The sequence below is a fragment of the Anopheles merus genome, chromosome 3L, assembly GCF_017562075.2.
Source record: "Anopheles merus strain MAF chromosome 3L, AmerM5.1, whole genome shotgun sequence".
NCBI classification, from domain to species: domain Eukaryota; kingdom Metazoa; phylum Arthropoda; class Insecta; order Diptera; family Culicidae; genus Anopheles; species Anopheles merus.
The window spans coordinates 1-18,838 of NC_054085.1; the positions used below are offsets into that span (position 1 = coordinate 1).

Below are 18,838 nucleotides of genomic sequence, written 5' to 3' on the forward strand. Positions count from 1 at the left end.
TTAGCTGAATATAAAACTAATCGCTATGTACTTTTACCACGTTCAAAGGTAGAATTTCACACTTTCACCGATGCCTCCGAAGCTGCCTACGAGCATGCACATACGTACGCTGTGAACCGCGCGAAGGGAGAATTGCAAATCAGCCTGCTAGCGTCGAAGTCTCGCGTTGCACCTTTGAAGCGCGTCACACTGCCGAGACTGGAACTTAGTGCAGCTGTCCTGTGGAGCGCACCTTCACCATCGCATCAAGAATGCAATGCAGATTGCGTCTGCCGAATCCATCTTCTGGTCCGATTCAACTGTAACCCTGAAATGGTTGCTTCACCCGCCCAACACTTGGAAGACGTTTGTTAGCGAACGAGTTGCGGAAGTGCAACATTTTTCGCATCCACGGCAAATGGGCGGCATGTCATGTTCCGGGTACCTGCAACCCTGCTGATCTGGTCTCCCGAGGCATGTCCGCAACACACTTCAAGCAAAGCACGCTTTGGAAATCCGGCCCAGACTGGCTAGCGCATCCCTTCATCATCCTGGCCCAGCTCAAACCGGAACCGGTAGACGATATGGACTTAGAAACACGTCAGGTGAGTGCTACTGTCGTATGTGCACAATCTCATCCATGGTTCGATATCTCATCCTCTTACACTAGAATGGTACGCATTATAGCCTACTGCATACGTTTTTGTGTGCAACACGAAGCAGAAAGCACGAACGCAGCAGCCAGTGTCGCATGCTAAAGCACCAACAGCAATCACAGCCGAGTATGTGGAAACAGCAAAATAGCTCTTTGTAAACTAGCACAGCAAGATGCCTTCTCTGTGGAAGTTAAGCAACTGAAAAAAGGAGAAGCCTTGCCAAAGCAATCGGCCTTACGAAAATGACCCCTTTCATGGACAAGGAAGGCATAATTCGAGTGGGAGGTCGTTTTAAACCTGTCCCAGCTACCATATCAAGCTAAGCATCCTGCGGTACTACCCAAAACACCACACTTTTACCCGGCTATTAGCAGAGCACTTCCACGAGGAACGAAAACATGCCAGCGGAAGGCTACTACTATCACAAATTAGGGAGCAGTATTGGCCCTTGGACGGACGTCGATTGGTGAAAGGCATCGTGCGGAACTGTTTCCGATGCATTCGTCAAGATCCTGCATTGGTGCAGCAGCCAATCGGGCAACTTCCGTCATCCCGCATCACACCTAGCCGGCCTTTTTCCATCACTGGGGTGGACTACGCCGGCCCGTTCTATTTGAAGCCTGCGCATCGCAAGGCCGCAGCCGCCAAGAGCTATCTTGTGTATTCGTGTGCTTCTCCACGAAAGCGGTTCACCTGGAACTGGTAGGAGATTTGACAACCGCAGGCTTTTTGGCAGCCCTAAGACGCTTCACGTCACGGCGTGGATTACCAGCGCATATCCATTCCGACAATGGAAAAAACTTTGAAGGAGCCGAACGTGAGCTAAGGGAACTTTTTGAGCTATTCGAGGATGAGCAACACCGCAATACTATTACTGCCGATGTGCCGATAAGGGGATAAACTGGCATTTTACCCCTCCAAAAGCTCCACACTTCGGCGGATTGTGGAATCCGCAGTTAAGACCGCGAAGAAACACCTCTACCGACATCTAGGCAACACCCGGTTGTCGTATGAAGGATACTGTACCATACTTCATCAGATAGAAGCTGCAATGAATTCTCGGCCGTTATTACCATTATCCGACGATCCGAATGAGTTAGCCGCCCTCACGCCAGCACACTTCCTAATCGGAACATCGATGTATGCCGTTCCGGAACCGGACTACACACAGTTGAAATCATGCACATTAGACGATCTACAAAAATGGCAATTATTAGTGCAAAGGTTTTGGAAGCATTGGGCAACAGAATACCTTCAAGAGTTGCAAAAAGTTACACGTGGTCTGGTAACAAAAACAACAACAACATTCTCGTAGGCCGTATGGTAATTTTGATGGACGAATCTTTACCAACAACGCGTTGGCCTCTAGCGCGTATTACAGAATCCATCCCGGAGACGACAACATCGTACGCGTAGTAACACTAAAAACAGCTAAGGGAACATTTACGCGTCCATTACGAAGGTTTGCATCTTACCTCTTAGCACCGATATGAAGGCAATGCGTAGAATTGTTTATTGACTTCCGTCAAGGGGGGGAGGATGTTGGAGCAACTGCTGGAGTCGAGCAGTTCGGAACGGATCGGAACAAATCCGTTCATTTTTTTGAACTTGTTTACGCTGACATCACTAGCGTTTTAGATTTAATAAATAGATGGCGAAAAGGCTTTTTCGTCCTCTTCTTCTCTGGCAAATCGTCGTTATAAGATTGGTAATTATTGGTAGCTTAGAAAACAGAAAGAAACGCGCAAGACTTTATCCGAAATTCTCCTCCGAGTTAAGTCCATGAAGACTTTAAGTAGGAAAATGTCAAGGTAATCTTTCTTCAATGCCAACACAGGGGCCCTTCACGATTTTAGTCAGTTTTTTGTATGGAGTTCGACAGTTAGAGACTGAAATCATGTAAACACTCCAGACAAAACCACACATAAAACTAGCCTGCTATTTTCGGTCTAGATCATCGGTCGGCAAAGTCCGGCCCGCGGGCCAAATGCGGTCCGCCGCAACATTCATTCCGGCCCGCGAAAGGTTTTGAGTGATTTTGAAAGATGTGAAGAAACTATTCCTATACAAATTACTGAATATCTTTTACCGTAGCAATAGCAATAGCATCTTGAAATTTATGCGCAATCTTGGCGCAATCTGAAATTGTATGGAAATGACGTTTATAGCTCAGGGTTGGCTACGCGAAATGACATATATTTTGATAAAATGACTATATGCGCAATCTGAGATTGCGCATCGTGTATTAATACAGTTAGAATAACATTTTATACCATCGTACTCTTTCAACTTTAATTAAAATACTATGGAATGACGGATCGTTCAGTATGTTCGAACTCGAAGAAGAAAAAATGCCTTTTTTCGGCTGGCTGTGAAAAAAATATAGAAGAGATAATTTCTTGACACGTACAAAATTTGAAAGGTAATTATTTAAGCATCCTTGGACAATAAATCTAAGACTTTGGGAGTTGCCTTTTATCAGTTATCCAGAATTTTCGCCATTATGGACGAAGACATGCCTGTAGGTATCCTAAGTTTTCGCGACAAAATTGTTAGAGTAGAGCTTTTGCATCATGTTGGTCCAGAAAAATTCGATGGAACACATGTGACGGATGTTGTACAAGTTTGCGGACTAGGGTGCCATGTCAAAATTCTACCGAAATTCACATAATGTGAACGCATTGACTTTTGGCGTCATTGTTTGCCATTGCGAAGTCAGTGGACGCATTTTCTGCTTCCTGATATGTGTGGTAATTTTCCCATATTATTTCACTGTTTGGCGGGTTACATCGATCTCCCTCCCCCGCTAACGCAGTAATGTAGCCACTTGTGCCTTTGTCTTCATTTTTAGCTTTTTTGGAGCCTCAAAAATGCACCTGGGCTCTCCTGCGATGCTTTGATTGTTGCCTAATAGTGCCAAGATGTTGGTGATCAATACGCAGAAATGTTCTTATGCGACGTCAGACTTCTGTACGCAGTCCATTTAAGACGCTACGGGGTGTCATTCGTTGATCGCGCACGCTTATAAGTTGGTTGGTTCACTGTTTTGGTCATCATGTTTAGAGTTTTCTGTTATCTCATGGGCAACATAACTTATCAATTGATCTGACGTGGCCTGACATCTGACTTGTCCATAAAGCATTTTTATAATTACTGAATCTATGTTTGCTTCGATAATTTTTCAGCCTTTCAGACTTTTGTTTCATCCCCGGAATATATACAATATTTTTTGCGGCCCCATCCTCCCGGTCTTCAAGAAGTGATATTGATCCCATTTTGTTATTTTTTGACTTATCACATTTTTAGCCATCTATTGTCGATTCTCAAATGATTAAAGATTAGAATTAGTTTTTAAAGTAGTTATCATTAATTTTGAACCATACTTGGATGATATAATTACAGAAAAACAACAATTGTACCTAAAATGTTTCTAAAAGATTAAAATATAATAATTTAAGCGCAAATATAAAAACCCGCGTTCACCTGGCCCGCGGCACTCGATCATTTACTAAAGTTGGCCCTTTGCCTCAAAAGTTTGCCGACCGCTGGTCTAGATTATTTTAGCCTCAAAGCTAGAATTAGATTCGAGTACCTGCTCGAAAAATGGCACAACAAGGTGATGTTTACATGTATCCCAAAGTGAATTAAAGAGATCATGGTATCCAGAATCAAAGTGTATGTAGTCCAGGTGGTCTCATAATATGTTTTTTATAACCAAATTTGAATATCACTTTTTGACAGGATGGGTGAAAACTGATGTTCAAACAAGCTTTCTGGAGGCTTGACGAATACACAAAACACTCTTAAAATCGTCATTCAGAAGCAGAAACGATATAAATCAGACTTATAAATTTATCCTCCTTGGGATAAGCCCACCTGTATATTATACCCAATTAGAGATAGCTGCTCGAAACTGCTACACAATGCAAACAGCTGACAGCCTGAAATTTCAGCCTACGAACTTAAAACGGAAAGGGCCCCACAGTCAGATTTGTCTTTTTTGCATTACATACACTAATTAGTCTATCTTGGCTTTAAAAAATGTCCTGCAAAATTCCTGCTACAAAAACATAAAAAAGGAAAAAAAACTGTGCTGAATAGATCGTTGACTGAGATATATACTCTTCAATTTGACGTAATCGTCGAAAATGACGGTCTATACAGGCTTTCCGGACTTTATAAAATACCAAGCAGCCGAATAGTGAGTTCTTGCTACGAGGGGAGGTCCATTCTAGGATTGAACCCACTACGGGCATGTCGCTAAAACGTACGAGTTGGCGATTGTACCATGGAACTACGCAATACAGATATATGTTCTGTTTTTAAGCCAGAATAAAGAAAGCAGAAGTTTCAGGGAGAATGGTTTGGGATCAGTTCGAAGTTAGAAATATTGTCTGGATCTGTTCCATGATTGGTACAGACGGCATCAATGTGAGAAACCGTATAAGTTCAGGTTCTGGTTGTTTTAGTTAGTGAATTTCTCAACTGGTAGAGAGAGGAACGTCTGTACTGATTGAACGCTTGCGCTAGACTCTTCTTTATTCCTTGTTTCCTTCATTCGTCCCCTCAATACAATTCCCAAGCAACAAATTCAAGTGACAGAAGGTCATATGTTTATACCGTACAAATTCATTACTCAACATAGCCGCCCCCCGTTGAAAGGTAGCTTTCAACCCTTATTACGAAACCTCTCTTTCTTCCTTCTGTCCGGGCAGTATGCAGATCTTGGTGATGGCTCTTCTGTAAATTCCATCCTTCGTTTTCACATCAACCACTCGAACCAAGCCGTCATCACCAGGATAAATCTTCAGCACTCGGCCGAAGCGCCATTTGAGAGGGGGAAGGTTGTCCTCCTTCAGCAGGACCATAGTGCCCTCCCGAACGTTGTCTCGCCTTGAAGTCCACCGGGTACGCGGATGCAAACCAGACAAGTAGTCTCGATTCCATCGCTTCCAATCCGCCGAACATACTCCTGCAATTGTTGATAGCGGTCCAGGCGGTTGCCTGGAATCTCAGCATAAGATGGCTCAGGGACCGATGTAAGCGCCCGTTGAATCAAAAAATGACCCGGTGTCAGAATTTCCAGGTCCTCTGGATCGTTGGAAAGTGCAGTTAACGGTCGCGAGTTCAAACAAGCCTCCACTTGAACTAAGATAGTTTCCAGGTCGTCTCGCCGCAAGATACTGGATCCTATCGTCGCCTTGAGATGCCGTTTAAGCGACTTCACTGCGGCCTCCCAGATCCCACCGAAATGGGGTGACCGCGGAGGGATGAAGTTGAAGGTGATCCCTTCCGTTCCGCAGTAAGTTGTAACAGCATCCTGATGTTGTTGTTTCTGGAACAGCTCATACATCTCCTTGAGCGCTCGATCAGCTCCCCAGAAATTTTTGGCGTTGTCGCACTGGATTACGGATGGTTTACCGCGACGAGCTATGAAACGCTTCAATGTAGAAATGAAGGCTGGAGTAGACAAATCGGCAATAAGCTCCACATGTACTGCCTTGATCACAAGACAGACGAAAACAGCAACATAGCATTTGATTGGAGCAGCCTTCTTGTTGGTTTGTCTATAGAATAATGGACCACACAGATCCACACCAGTGTTGTAGAATGGGAGAACTGGGTTTACGCGTTCGCTGGGCAAATCTCCCATGATTTGCTCTGCCGTTGTTGGTTTGGATCGGAAACAACTTACACACTCATATACGACCTTTCGTGCCAGGTTGCGTACGCGAAGGGGCCAGAATCTCTCACGCAGGCTAGATATGAGCTCTTGTTGTCCCGCATGCAGATATTGTCGATGATAAGAACGCGCAATCAGTAGGGTCAATGGGTGAGAAAACGCTAAAATTATCGGATGTTTGCGTTCATACGAAACAGGCGCGTTTCGCAAACGACCACCCACACGTAGGATACCCTCTTTCAGAATAGGTGTTAGCGTTTTCAGTTTTGAGTTCGGCTTGACCGCTCCAGTTTGACGAACATCCCGAAGCTCCTCAGCAAAGGTTTCTTGTTGGGCCAGACGAACGAGCGTTAGAGACGCTGACACTAATTCATCTATTTTTAGAAACCCCTTTCGTAGATTTCCGCGGTGTGTCGGTTGACAATTGTACATGAATCGCAGCAGATATGCCGTAAGTCGCACCAATTTTTCGTAAGATGAAGAAAGATCGAATAGAAAATTTGGCGGTACCTGTTGAGATGTGGCTACAATCGATCGCTCTTCCAAATCTTCCGAGGAAATTTCAGTATTGGGTTTGTTCGTAGGCCAAGCTTGACTTGGAAGATGCAACCATGAGGGCCCTTGCCACCAAAGTTGGGAATCCATGAGCTGCAAAGGCATCATTCCCCTGGAAATAATGTCAGCTGGATTGTGCTCGCTGGCCACATAACTCCAAGGCATCTTGTAGGTTTGGTGCTGGATTTCCGCAACTCGGTTCGCAACGAACTGTTTCCAACGGGAAGGACTGCTTGAAAGCCAATGAAGAACTATCGTTGAATCAACCCAGAAGTTGATTTTAAGCTCCAATTTCACCCCTTGCTTCACCTTCTGCCATAAGTGTGATAGTAACAACGCTCCCGACAACTCGAGCCGTGGAAGGGACACGTTTTTCTTCCGTTTGGTATTAGGTATCGGTGCCACCTTTGACTTAGCACATAACAACCGTACTGAGACTTGGCCATCGGACGATTCTGCTCGTATGTAGATACAGGCGCCATAAGCCCGTAGGGAAGCATCACTAAATCCGTGAGCTTCAATTCGCACTGTTCCACCAATTGCTCGTCGTGGAATGGTCAAGCTAGTCAGATCAGCGAGTTGTTCTCTGAAGCGCAACCAGAATTGTTGCCGTTCAGACTCCAAAGGTTCATCCCAGGTATTTTCGTTCTTCCAGAGCTCCTGCATGAAACACTTTGCTACTACAATGACTGGTCCTAACAGTCCAAGAGGATCGAACAACTTAGCTGAGTCTGATAACGCAATGCGTTTGGTGATGATTTCTGATTCCTTCCAACCAGGCACACTAAACCCTAGCTGGTCCGATGATGGCATCCATCTTAAACCCAAAGCCTTGATGGATGTGCTGCGATCGATGTTCAAAACATCTCCTCGATTTGTAGTTCAGCTGGTATTTGCTCCAGTAACTCAGACGAGTTTGAAGCCCATTTGCGCAGGTGAAATCCTGCCGATTGTAGAAGCTGATTTATTTCGCTGCAAATAATCCGGCCATCTTCAACAGATTCCACACCGGTGATCATGTCATCCATGTAAAAATCTTGCTCGAGGACCTTGGATGCCCTGGGATATCTTGTTTCTCCTTCCTTAGCCAACGCTTGCAGACAACGGGTGGCCAAGTAAGGTGCGCAGGCTGTGCCGTACGTAACGGTTTTCAGCTGATAGATGCGAATTCTATCATCAGCAGATTCTTTCCACAGGATGCGTTGAAGTGGACGATCGGATTCCTTCACCCAAATTTGGCGATACATTTTTTCAATGTCAGCCAAAATCGCAAATCTGGGTACTCTAAATCGGAGTAACAACGACAAAAGATCATCTTGCACTGAAGGTCCCACCATCAGTGCATCGTTGAGGGATACCCCTGTATCAGTAGAACTGGATGCATCAAATACGACTCTTAGCTTAGTCGTGAGGCTGTCGGGTCGTACTACACAATGATGCGGCATGTAATATGTCTTTCCAATGTCATGGCGGTCAGATGGAATTTCTTCCATGTGTCCTAGATCGAGATACTCCTGTAGGAATTTAGAATATTCCTGCTTCAATTTCGAGTCGATATTTAATCGCCTACAGAGCGATTGTAGCCGCCGTGATGCAGCTTCATAAGAGTCACCTAGTTGATTAAGCCTTTCAGTACGCGTTGGTAAGGCTACCACGAAACGGCCTTCGTGGTCTCGTGAAGTTGTTTGTACAAATGCTGCCTCACACTCAGCTTCCTCGACGGATAACATCGCAGGGGAGTAGCAGCCTTCCAGTTCCCAAAACCGGCTTAGTTGGTCATTCAGCGTCATGACGTAGAGCACTAAGGAAGAGTGTGTTAGACCTTGGCTTACCTGACCTGAGACAATCCAACCCAGCTCCGTGTTTTGCAGTAGTAGTTTTGGGCTATTCAACCGAAGAATGTTACCCAAAAGTAGATCGTTGTAACCTTCTCGCCCAATAAGTAGATCAATTGGCCCTGGCTCATAGAAATGAGGATCCGCCAACGTCACTCCCTTCGGTAGGTTCAATCCTTCCGGATTGACTGCATGTGCTGGCTGGTCCCACGTCACTTCTCGCAGCACATGGAACTTCCAGCTTGCCTTGAAGGTAGAGCAGTGAGAGTGGATAGCAAGGCTCACAGAATGATGAGACGAATGCTGTGCCTTCCCTATTCCACCAAGCAGATGATGCTCGTTCCTCTTCTGGACTCTCAACAGCTGTACCAATCGTTCCGTAACAATGTTGATCTGTGAACCTCCATCCAGTAAAGCTCGAGCCCAGATACGTGTTCCGTCAACATTCACTACTTGTACCATTGCTGTTGGTAACAGGATTATTTTTTCGAAATTGTTGCGCGCACAATGTTGAACAATAGAAGCCGGTGTAGCTGCTTCTGCATTTGATGTAGACGGCAGTGATGACGCTGATGCTAATGACGACTGATCAATTGGAGAATTCGGTTTGTGAAGCATCGTATGATGATTTCGCTGACATACACGGCAAGATCCGGACGAACAATCCTTTCGCTGATGACCCGCCGACAAACAGTTAAAACACAACTGTCCGTTCCTCACTAGCTCGTGTCGCTTTTCCACAGATGCATTTCGAAACACTTCGCACAGGTACGCAGCATGTGAAGCCCTTTTGCAGAATGAACAAACCTTTGTGGCCGGCTTAACCACGCTGTACACTTCGTTGCGGGTTTTCATTCTGCCTCCAGCTGTGTTGCTTCACTTGTTCGATTCCTGCCTGGAGCCATGGCTTGCAAAACAGTTGCTTGGCTGCGAAGGAATTTCATGATCTCGTCATACGTGGGAACATTGGTTGAGCTATGATGTATTTCCCATTGTTTAAGTGTGGCCAGGTCTAATTTAGAGCAGACCATGTGAGCTAAGAGCACGCTCCATCCTTCCGTGGCCACTCCCATTCTAGTCGTCATTTTAACACCACGCTCAAAACTGTCAATTAAAGAAATCAGTGATTCGTATGATTCCTTTTTCATGTGTGGTATCGCAAATAATCCATCAAGATATCGTTTCACCACTAGCTTTTTGTTTTCGAATCGCGATTTCAATACTTCCCAGGCAACAGAATAATTTGCGTCGGTGATTTCGATGTCTCCTACTACGTTAAGAGCATCCTTTTGAAGAGAGCCTTTTAAGTATCGTAGCTTGTCTACGTCGGCTAAATTCTTATTGCGATCAATAAGACTGAGAAAGGCATCTCGAAACGGTAACCAATCTTCCATCTTTCCATCAAAAGTTGGCAAGCGCATTTCGGGAAGTTTTGTGTGTGGCATGGTATCGCGTGTTGGTGTGGAAACTACACTTGATGACAAGTTTCTTTCAATTGCCAATGAAAGCTCAAAATGGCGGTTCTCGAAAGAGGCGTACTCTTCTTCTTCTTGTTCGAACTGTGCATTGGAAGAAGAAACCAAATTGTTGGTGTGCCATGTTTCATATTCCGTGGATAGCATCGACAAGCGTGACGCACATCCTTTCAGAAAAGCGGCATCCGCTCTTGTTGCATGCTGTAGTGCTTGATCAATGCGGTCCAGCCTTTGGTCGAAATGCTGACGCATTCGCTTTCTTTTCTCCGCCAGCATTGCTGCTGTTGGAAAAGTAGGACTTGAATTTACTGATTCAAAACCTGCAAACTCACTCTCCGAAGCTTCTCTTGCCACGGCTGCCCTCAGTATTGGATTGGCTTGGACATGATCGCTGTCTGATGCAGCTTGCACATGTGATACACGATGCGATGCGTCTTGTTCCTTAAACGCCGCCGACGTCGTTGGAACTGGTGAACCAGGCATTTTCACTTGTAACAAAAAACACTTTTCACAACACTGAATGTTCGTAAAATAGTTCAATTTGTCCCGTACTCTACCCGTAGAATTAGTTCAAACCACGCGGTTTTATTGTTCGCACACTCACGCACACACCCGGATTAACACACGCGGAACTTTGCTTTACCCGAGAAGAGAGAATTGTTCACTCGCGCACACGCTCACTCCGTTTGAATAACGCGCGCGAACCTTTATCTTAACCCGAAAAGAGAATTGTTCACTCGCGCACACGCTCACTCCGTTTGAATAACGCGCGCGAACCGTATTGTTCACAATACGTTTGTTAGCACCGACCACGTTTTCCACGAATTAAAACGTTCGATATGCCTTAAGCAGGGAACTTGCCTCCTTGCACTGAAAACACTTCTTGCGTATTCGAACGACTGATGATCGATCACAAGCAAAAAGATACCGTACCGACCGCGTTTCCACAGATTGAAAACGTTCGATGTACGTGTATAGGGAACTTGCTCACCTACACTTGAAACATACAACTTTGAATTCAATGTTCACTAACACTTGAACAATGTATTGTTCAACAAGCGTCCAAAAGACTGAGGCTTGACCGTCAGAAACAATAACTGGCACCGACCACGTTTCCACGTATTGAAAACGTTCGATATGCTTTGTACAGGAACTTGCAAACCTGCACTGGTAATTTCTTGTGAATTCGAACGGCAGCGGTTCGACGACACACAATAATGTATCGCACCGACCACGTTTCCACAGATTGAAAACGCTCGATGTGCGTGTGTAGGTAACTTGCGCACCTACACTGGAACAAACGATACCACCAACGACGTTCCACGAATTGGAAGTCAGGTACTCGGTTTGTGGGGACACTTGCACTCCCGCACTGAAGCTACACAACACTTCTCACCGAAAACGTTCTACACTTTGAACGCTCGATGCACCAAATGTTGCGTATCTGGACTTCACAATTAAGCCACTTGTGAAGTGCACGATCTAACGCATGCGTATGCTCAAGTATGAGCCTGTCCGAACGCGCACAGCTATTTTACACGCACACTGAATGTCCTAGTGTCCAACTCACACTGTGACACTCGCGCGAACAATACACTGCCGTTATGCACACTTCCTCAATCTCTCTACGAGTATCGAAACAGCAAACGCACAATACACTGCCACTAATGCACCCGTGTGCAACGAATTGTCGTTATCTCGATAGCCAATTCTATCCGGTTCTACGAAGGACCATAATGTTTTAGTTAGTGAATTTCTCAACTGGTAGAGAGAGGAACGTCTGTACTGATTGAACGCTTGCGCTAGACTCTTCTTTATTCCTTGTTTCCTTCATTCGTCCCCTCAATACAATTCCCAAGCAACAATTCAAGTGACAGAAGGTCATATGTTTATACCGTACAAATTCATTACTCAACACTGGTAAAGGACTGTTATGTGTTCAGTTGAAGAACTAATATGGGTTACAGGACCAGTTTCAGCATCGGTATGGTGTCAGTTAGGTACCAGTACCGGTGTAAAAGATCTTGGAACTAATTGGTCTTAATGTGTCTCTTGGATTTAAGATGCCTCCTTGGGAATTGCGTTGTCTTAAAAAAACCTTTGCGCGCATCTTGAAGTTATTAGATATCCCCACAATCATATTGCATAGCGCTGCAAACGGGCCAAATTAACTAGTCAATTTACAAATCATAGCCTTGTTTCCATCCAACGATTTCAGCTTCACCACTTTTTTTCAGTCAAAGTCATCATTTCCCATGGCAACGGAACATTGAGCAGAGTTCTGTTTAAGAATTGGGAATTGACATTTTTGAGCAAGAATAATCGGAAGTTCAAGCAACTTCCCTTAAACTGGAGCCTTAAACTTCACTTAAACTGCACCACGATTTGATCGCTCTCGCATAAATCGTATTATTTTCTTTTACAATTTCTCAACATGAGTAAATATTCAATTTTTGTAAATTAAAAAAAAAAGAAATTTCAAATTCAAAATTTTAAATGAAACAAAATTTCCTTAAAATCCACTGTTATTCGGCTTTTTCGTTGCTTTCTTCTAGATTCGCTTGGAAATGATGTTTACTATGGTTATAGTTGGTGATGTAGCCATTTCATGCTTAAATAATACCAATCTTTATAGAAAAAAACAGCTTTTTTCATAAAAAACTATAGCTATGAATGAAAAATGAGCTCGACGGCATTGTCCATCGATAGAGGAACGTCTAATTTACGAACATACCAAGTCTTGGCGCTTGCAACACACTTGATCACACACAAATTCACAATTTCAAGCGTATCGAGTAATAATCGGTCAGATATGGGAAAACAATTTCGAGCATATGTCACATGGGTTCGCTTTCCATACAACTACATAGCCAAAGCGCCCTCGCATTTAAACAGCTTGTGAGGGCAACCAGTTTTTTCGCTTCTAGTTTTAGCACTTGAATATTTCAGATTTCTCAGATTTCTCAACTTGAATATTTACTCATGTTGAGAAATTACAAAACAAAAAAAATCGATTTATGCGAGAGCGATCAAATTGACAAATATTTGCAAGTAATTTCAAGCAGAAAATTGTTCAAATCCTTTGCAATATTTGGCGACATAACCTGAAGTAAGTTCGGCATGTGGTTTTATAAACACTCAATATATAAAAAAAAGGCTAGTATCGTCAAAATCCCGATTATAATAAGATGGTACATCGCTGTAGAATGGATATCATTCTCTCGTTTTAATTATGAGGCCAACTGCAAGGAGAATTCATCGTATTCTATCATCTCTCCCATTTTCGCCATCGCGAACTGTTTGCGTATGTTTATCTAAACTCTCTAGTTGCAGGGTTATCTAAAATGAGAGATATCGATTCTCTCCCACGGTTGTAATTTCGGGGGTTGGTTCGGTTGGTTCAGCGTATTCCAATGCATTTGCTGTGTGCTGAATGATCGACGCATGTACCAGTGGATCTAACCGTGTACCAGACATATCGAGACTATTTCACGCCGTGAAGCGTGAAAAAATAGCCAAATTCAACATGGCTGACACATTTCACACGTCTTCTTACCTGCTTTTCCATTGAAGATTTTCCGTTCTTCGATGCTACTCAATGCTGCATTAAGAAAACCTGGGGGGCTCAGCCTGCCGTTTGCTCTGTACCTGCCAGGATGCCGGGATGAGCATGCCAGGATTAGGTCTTGTGGCATGCCGGGGTAGTCCATACCATTTCCTTACGCATTTGCTCATGCCACGTTTTGAAGCCTAGCTTTGTTTAGCTAAAGCTTGGGAAACGGTAACGCAAGTGTAGTGATACCACAAGTTGCAACAAGGTCTTTGAAAGAGAACAGGTCGATGCGTTTAGAGTAAATTGATAGAAAGCCTTATGAAATTTTTGACATTTAAATTGAACATTGACCTATGTTTAGCGATGGACGTTGCTATGGAGTGAATGAGTTTTGTTCAACATTTTGCACTCATTTTCTTTTACTTATTTGAGCAATAATAATGTTACATGGCTGATACAATCCAAGGATCTCATTTAGCATTCGTCGCCGGGTTATAAGGAAGGTATACGTATTGTACCTGAATGTGCCGATTCGATGTTTAATTTTACTCTCAGTGGTTAATTGAAAGTTAATAGAACTTCGCTTATCGAGTTGGAACATGTACTGAGCTGTTTTATGATATAACCCAATTGACATTTTCGAGTTCTAAAATCGGGGTTTCGAGCTATTTTCCTTAAACTGGCACCTTAAACTTAGAAAAAGCCCTTTAAAATCAACTGTGAGATGTATTTTTCTATGCTTTCTTCTCTACCCTTTGGGAAATAACGTATCCAGTTCTTATTACTGGTCGTATAGTCATTTTATAAAGAAAACCATCGAATTTTTACCAAATAACGCCGTACCAAAAGTACCATCTTTTTTCGCCAAATACTAAAGCAAATTAATCTAAAACGAATTGGACGCCATCTTCATCCAATAAAAGAAGGTCATTCGCACCCACAAACGAAATTTTTACACTTTCTACACGTTTTATCTTACACGAATCCACATATTTTGGTATCTCGAGCAACATTCGAGCAGATCATGATTGAAAATTTAGAACAAATGTCACTTGGAATGCTTTTGGTTCATCCGGAAAGACCGTTGAAAACGGTAGTAATTCGTGGTTACGGAATTGCAAACAATGAAAAAGTTCTATACGGTAAAGTTTCTGAATACAGAGTGGGCTCAAATGACCTCTTCTTATGTGATTGGCCGCAGGAAATTGAAGCATTACAATATCCTTTATATAAAATCCGTCTTCATTTCCGCTGTAGCTATTCCCGTTTGTTTGTAAACATTTTTGCTTGAAACGGATAAAAGCGAGCTGAAAATGGCAGCCTAGTAATGCGCTTTGCATCGACCTGTGTCAATAGATCGTGCCTAAAACTATGGGCGAAAAAACTACTTTGCACTGTGCGTACAGTGCGAACAATGTAGTGTTGGGTAAATTGTTGCTGTTTGTAAACAGCGCACTGTGCGGAAAGCACTGATCAAAGTGTGCTATACTATTGACGAAGTATGCAGTTTACGCACAGTGTGCTCTCTGAGAATAGAGCAAAAATGCTAGCAATATGCAAACACTTTCACACTATGCTTAAAGAGGGCACAGTGCTAAAAGAGGGCACTCTGCGCATGTTGTTACGCAACTAACAAAATCATCATTCATTCTCGTGCTATGCAACTGTCCAAACTGTTCGGGCGAGAAAGCATGTTGGTTTTGTTCATTGGGTTCTGTGCGAAAGTACTAGCACAGCCCAGCCAGACAGGATTCTGTAAATTTACCCATTTGAGCCAGCTGCTCCCTTAGGTCGAAATCGATTTCGATAGACTCGCATCCGACTCCAGGTTGCGTCGTGAAATGAATCGTTTGACTCAGTAATAGTCCACAGTACTCATAAACAGCATACCCAAAAAAAAAGAAAAAAAAACATTTTTATAACTGTGGTAGTGAAGAGAGTCCTCGTTGATACTTATTAACTTACTTATCCGGCGCCAAAAATTAACCAGAGTCGTTAAAAATTGCTAGAATTTGGCATCGCGTACGCATTGATTTCATTTGTTAATTTTGACGACTGGTCCTATGCCGCCGTTAAACAAACGACTGTCAAGAGCGTATGCGATACAAATTAACAGTCGTTTAATTATACTGCTCGAATTTTTCCCCGTGTTTGGCTATATACGATATCGAGCAGTCGTTAACTGTTTTGACGATCGTTTATTTTAACAGGAATGAACAACAAATGAACTCGGTTAAACCAAAATGAACTTTAAACGACTGTTAAAATGTGTTCATTTATTCGCGATGCCGGCTCGGGTTTGTAAAATTTACCTAGAAATCTCGGAAGCATGTTTAGGCTGACATGACCTCGTAGGTTGTTATGCCAAGAATAAGAATAATAACAAGCTCAAGATCTTTGTATTTTTGGAGATTTATGAATTTCTTGAGATTCATGAATCTCTGGAGATTTGTGAATCATATGAGATATTCATGAATCTTTTGAGAGTCATGAATTTTTTGAGACTTATAAATCTTCACCAATCTGAATCAGATTTACCTAGCAAATACTAGTCCAGGAAGCGTTGCTTGTTCAGGTGACAGATATGTCCTACTAGATATTTTTCTTCTAAATTAAAATCATTTCATTTTGCAGTAGACCCGGAAAAGCCTGTAAGAAGAAACATTCATCAATATACCGTACACTAGTACAAATCTTCTCCTTTTGGTAAAAACCTTATATTAAACGATTCTTCATATCAAAACTCTCATTTACCTGATCGATTAGCAAAAATAAAGAAATGCTGAATGACAACCGATCGTGATCTTGATGATACCATGCAAGAGTACCAGATGACACCAATCAAGTGTATTAGAACCACAAATGTGTTCCCCATTATGAGAAAATTTACTCGTTAACAAAAATACTTATGCTAGGGAGTATTCGTTATGAAGGGCTCCTCCGTTGTAATTGCAAAATATTCAAATTAATGGTTAAACAATCTTTGACATACCTGATATTATGCCATCCATCTGTTTTAGAACTGCTTCCAGTAATTCGTTTGCCTCCAATTCACTTGATAAGGTATTCTTTATATCCGTCGAAGATGCCATTGTAAGAATCGTGTGAACGGACCACTAGGCTATTTCATGTGTCTGAATACGTATAAGTCACTTCAATTCACTTGTTCAATCTACGCTCGTGCCTAGACATTCGAACAATATTAGAAAAGGCGCGTGAAGCAATCGTCAAATATCATACATCTCTTAATTAAATTTTTCAATTTAATAATTAAAGTCAACTTTTGGCGACTAAATATATTCCTTAGAATATATTTGCAGTACTATATAAACATTTTGATATCACAACAGATTGTAAAACTTTACGACTGAAACTTCACCAAAAAATATCAGAAAACCACGAGATGAGATTATTTTCAAAATAAGGATTACACTGTACCTCAAATTAATACGTTATGTTTCTGTGTTGCTTGCAAACTATATACAGGCGGTCCCCGAGATACACGGTACCTCTTATACGCGGATTCGGATATACGCGGTTTTCTAAATTTGACAATTTATTGAGCAAAATGTACTGATTTGACACATCAATTGTAAAATGCCTAATAATTTCCCTTTTGATCAAATGTTAAAAACCATTTCAAATGATTTAAAACTGCTAAATTCAATCAGAATTATATCAAATAATTAAATGAGTGGCTAAAACCGCCCCCTACTTGCAAAACTACATGAAAATTAGTGATGATTAAGCTGGAAATCACGAGATTCGACTTACGCGGAAATTCGAGATACGCGGTGTTTTGCGGCCGTTTTCGATTCCCATAAACCGTGCATCTCGGGGACCGCCTGAATTCAGTTGAAACGCTAGTTTTATCCAAGATGAACGTGTACATAAAGCCTTAAAATTATACAACATCAAGGAAACTTTAAAAAACAGATAACAAGTTCACGAAATTCACTACATTATCTACAGATAAAGTATAGCTAAATTTGGCCATACGGGCAGCTAGGCCCGTGAATTTTAAATGTCTTATTATAAATAATCTATAGATTATGATAATACACAATTTGATATTTTTATGCACCATGGCTCACATAAATGCAAGAGTTTTTGCATTATTACACATAAAAAAACAGATTTGCTTTTACAGAAGTAATGTACATTTGTCACCGCTGTTACACATAAGCCACCAATAATAATAGCACCATTAAATACCTACAAACACTTTCTCACTCTCAGACACAGCCACACGTACACACATAAACTTGACTTAAATGTGTGATTGATACGAGTATTCTATGAATCACTTTCGTTTTTAATGCGATGACTTAAATTTATACTCCAGCTACAATTGATTTCCAGGAAATTGCACGCATCTTTACGAGGTATGAATGTCGGTTAACATAAAACGCTATGCGCTTTTATGTAGTTAAGCTATGCGCGTTGGACGCGTTGCAACTGACCTTGTTAATTTAATGCATAGTTCACTATGTTTATTGACACATTTAATTGTGGGTTATCTATACTCTGGTTAATGGTTAATGCAACTAACTAGCTTACAATAAGTCACTTAAACAACTCACTTACGTTATGGTAAAACACAGGTATTACACATCGTTCCAAACATAACTTGCTTTTACAAAAAGAACGATGTTTGCACTTTCGAGAAATGCTATTTTGACGTCGAATCAAATAATTGCACCGTGTGTTGGTGCCGTCCATCACATTAGACAATGTGACAGCTAAATCTGAATGCCTTTTTACACGGTGTAATGCTATCTGCTCGATTTTTTTTTTTTTCGAGGAATGAACTCTCTGGTCGAAAAAAAAGGCGTGTTATTGCAAACAAAAAACAACCGGGTTTTGTATCCCTAAATTGAGATGAAAATAATTATAAAATTTAAGAGGTATTTGTGTAAAACTGTTTGTTTGCACTGCATAAGCAAACTTAGAGCAATTTCGTTAGGATTTCGTTGCGTCGACGTGACACCACCGACAAACCGACGTGACACTGGCGTTACAAAAGTGTCCCACACGAAAGTACTGTCATTTACCAGTGAGGCGATTGCTTCTGTCAAAGTAAGCTCTGTTCACTGCTGCTT

General features: G+C 42.2%; 2 protein-coding genes and 1 long non-coding RNA gene across 3 annotated transcripts; all 3 read right to left on the reverse strand.

The window, feature by feature from the left end:
* Nucleotides 1-5,605: 5,605 nt before the first annotated feature.
* LOC121600466 lies at nucleotides 5,606-6,288 on the reverse strand (the record flags this gene model as incomplete). Its single annotated transcript, XM_041929085.1, has 1 exon — nucleotides 5,606-6,288. A coding segment is annotated over exon 1 (683 nt), but the record flags the coding sequence as incomplete, so codon positions are not given.
* A 1,442-nt stretch (nucleotides 6,289-7,730) lies between these two features.
* Nucleotides 7,731-9,170, reverse strand: LOC121598685. The gene has a single exon (XM_041925883.1). It carries the CDS (start codon nucleotides 9,168-9,170, stop codon nucleotides 7,731-7,733), a length of 1,440 nt encoding a protein of 479 aa, XP_041781817.1.
* A 6,870-nt stretch (nucleotides 9,171-16,040) lies between these two features.
* Nucleotides 16,041-18,444, reverse strand: LOC121599595. Its single transcript, XR_006005696.1, has 3 exons — nucleotides 18,324-18,444; nucleotides 16,729-16,920; nucleotides 16,041-16,385 (listed from the first exon to the last, which is right to left on the reverse strand). It is a non-coding gene; the product is annotated as an uncharacterized LOC121599595 (long non-coding RNA).
* Between the last annotated feature and the right edge of the window lie 394 nt (nucleotides 18,445-18,838).

Excerpts from the sequence above, each read along its gene's own strand:
- LOC121598685 (XM_041925883.1), bottom strand. The coding sequence starts at position 9,170 with ATGGTACAAGTAGTGAATGTTGACGGAACACGTATCTGGGCTCGAGCT.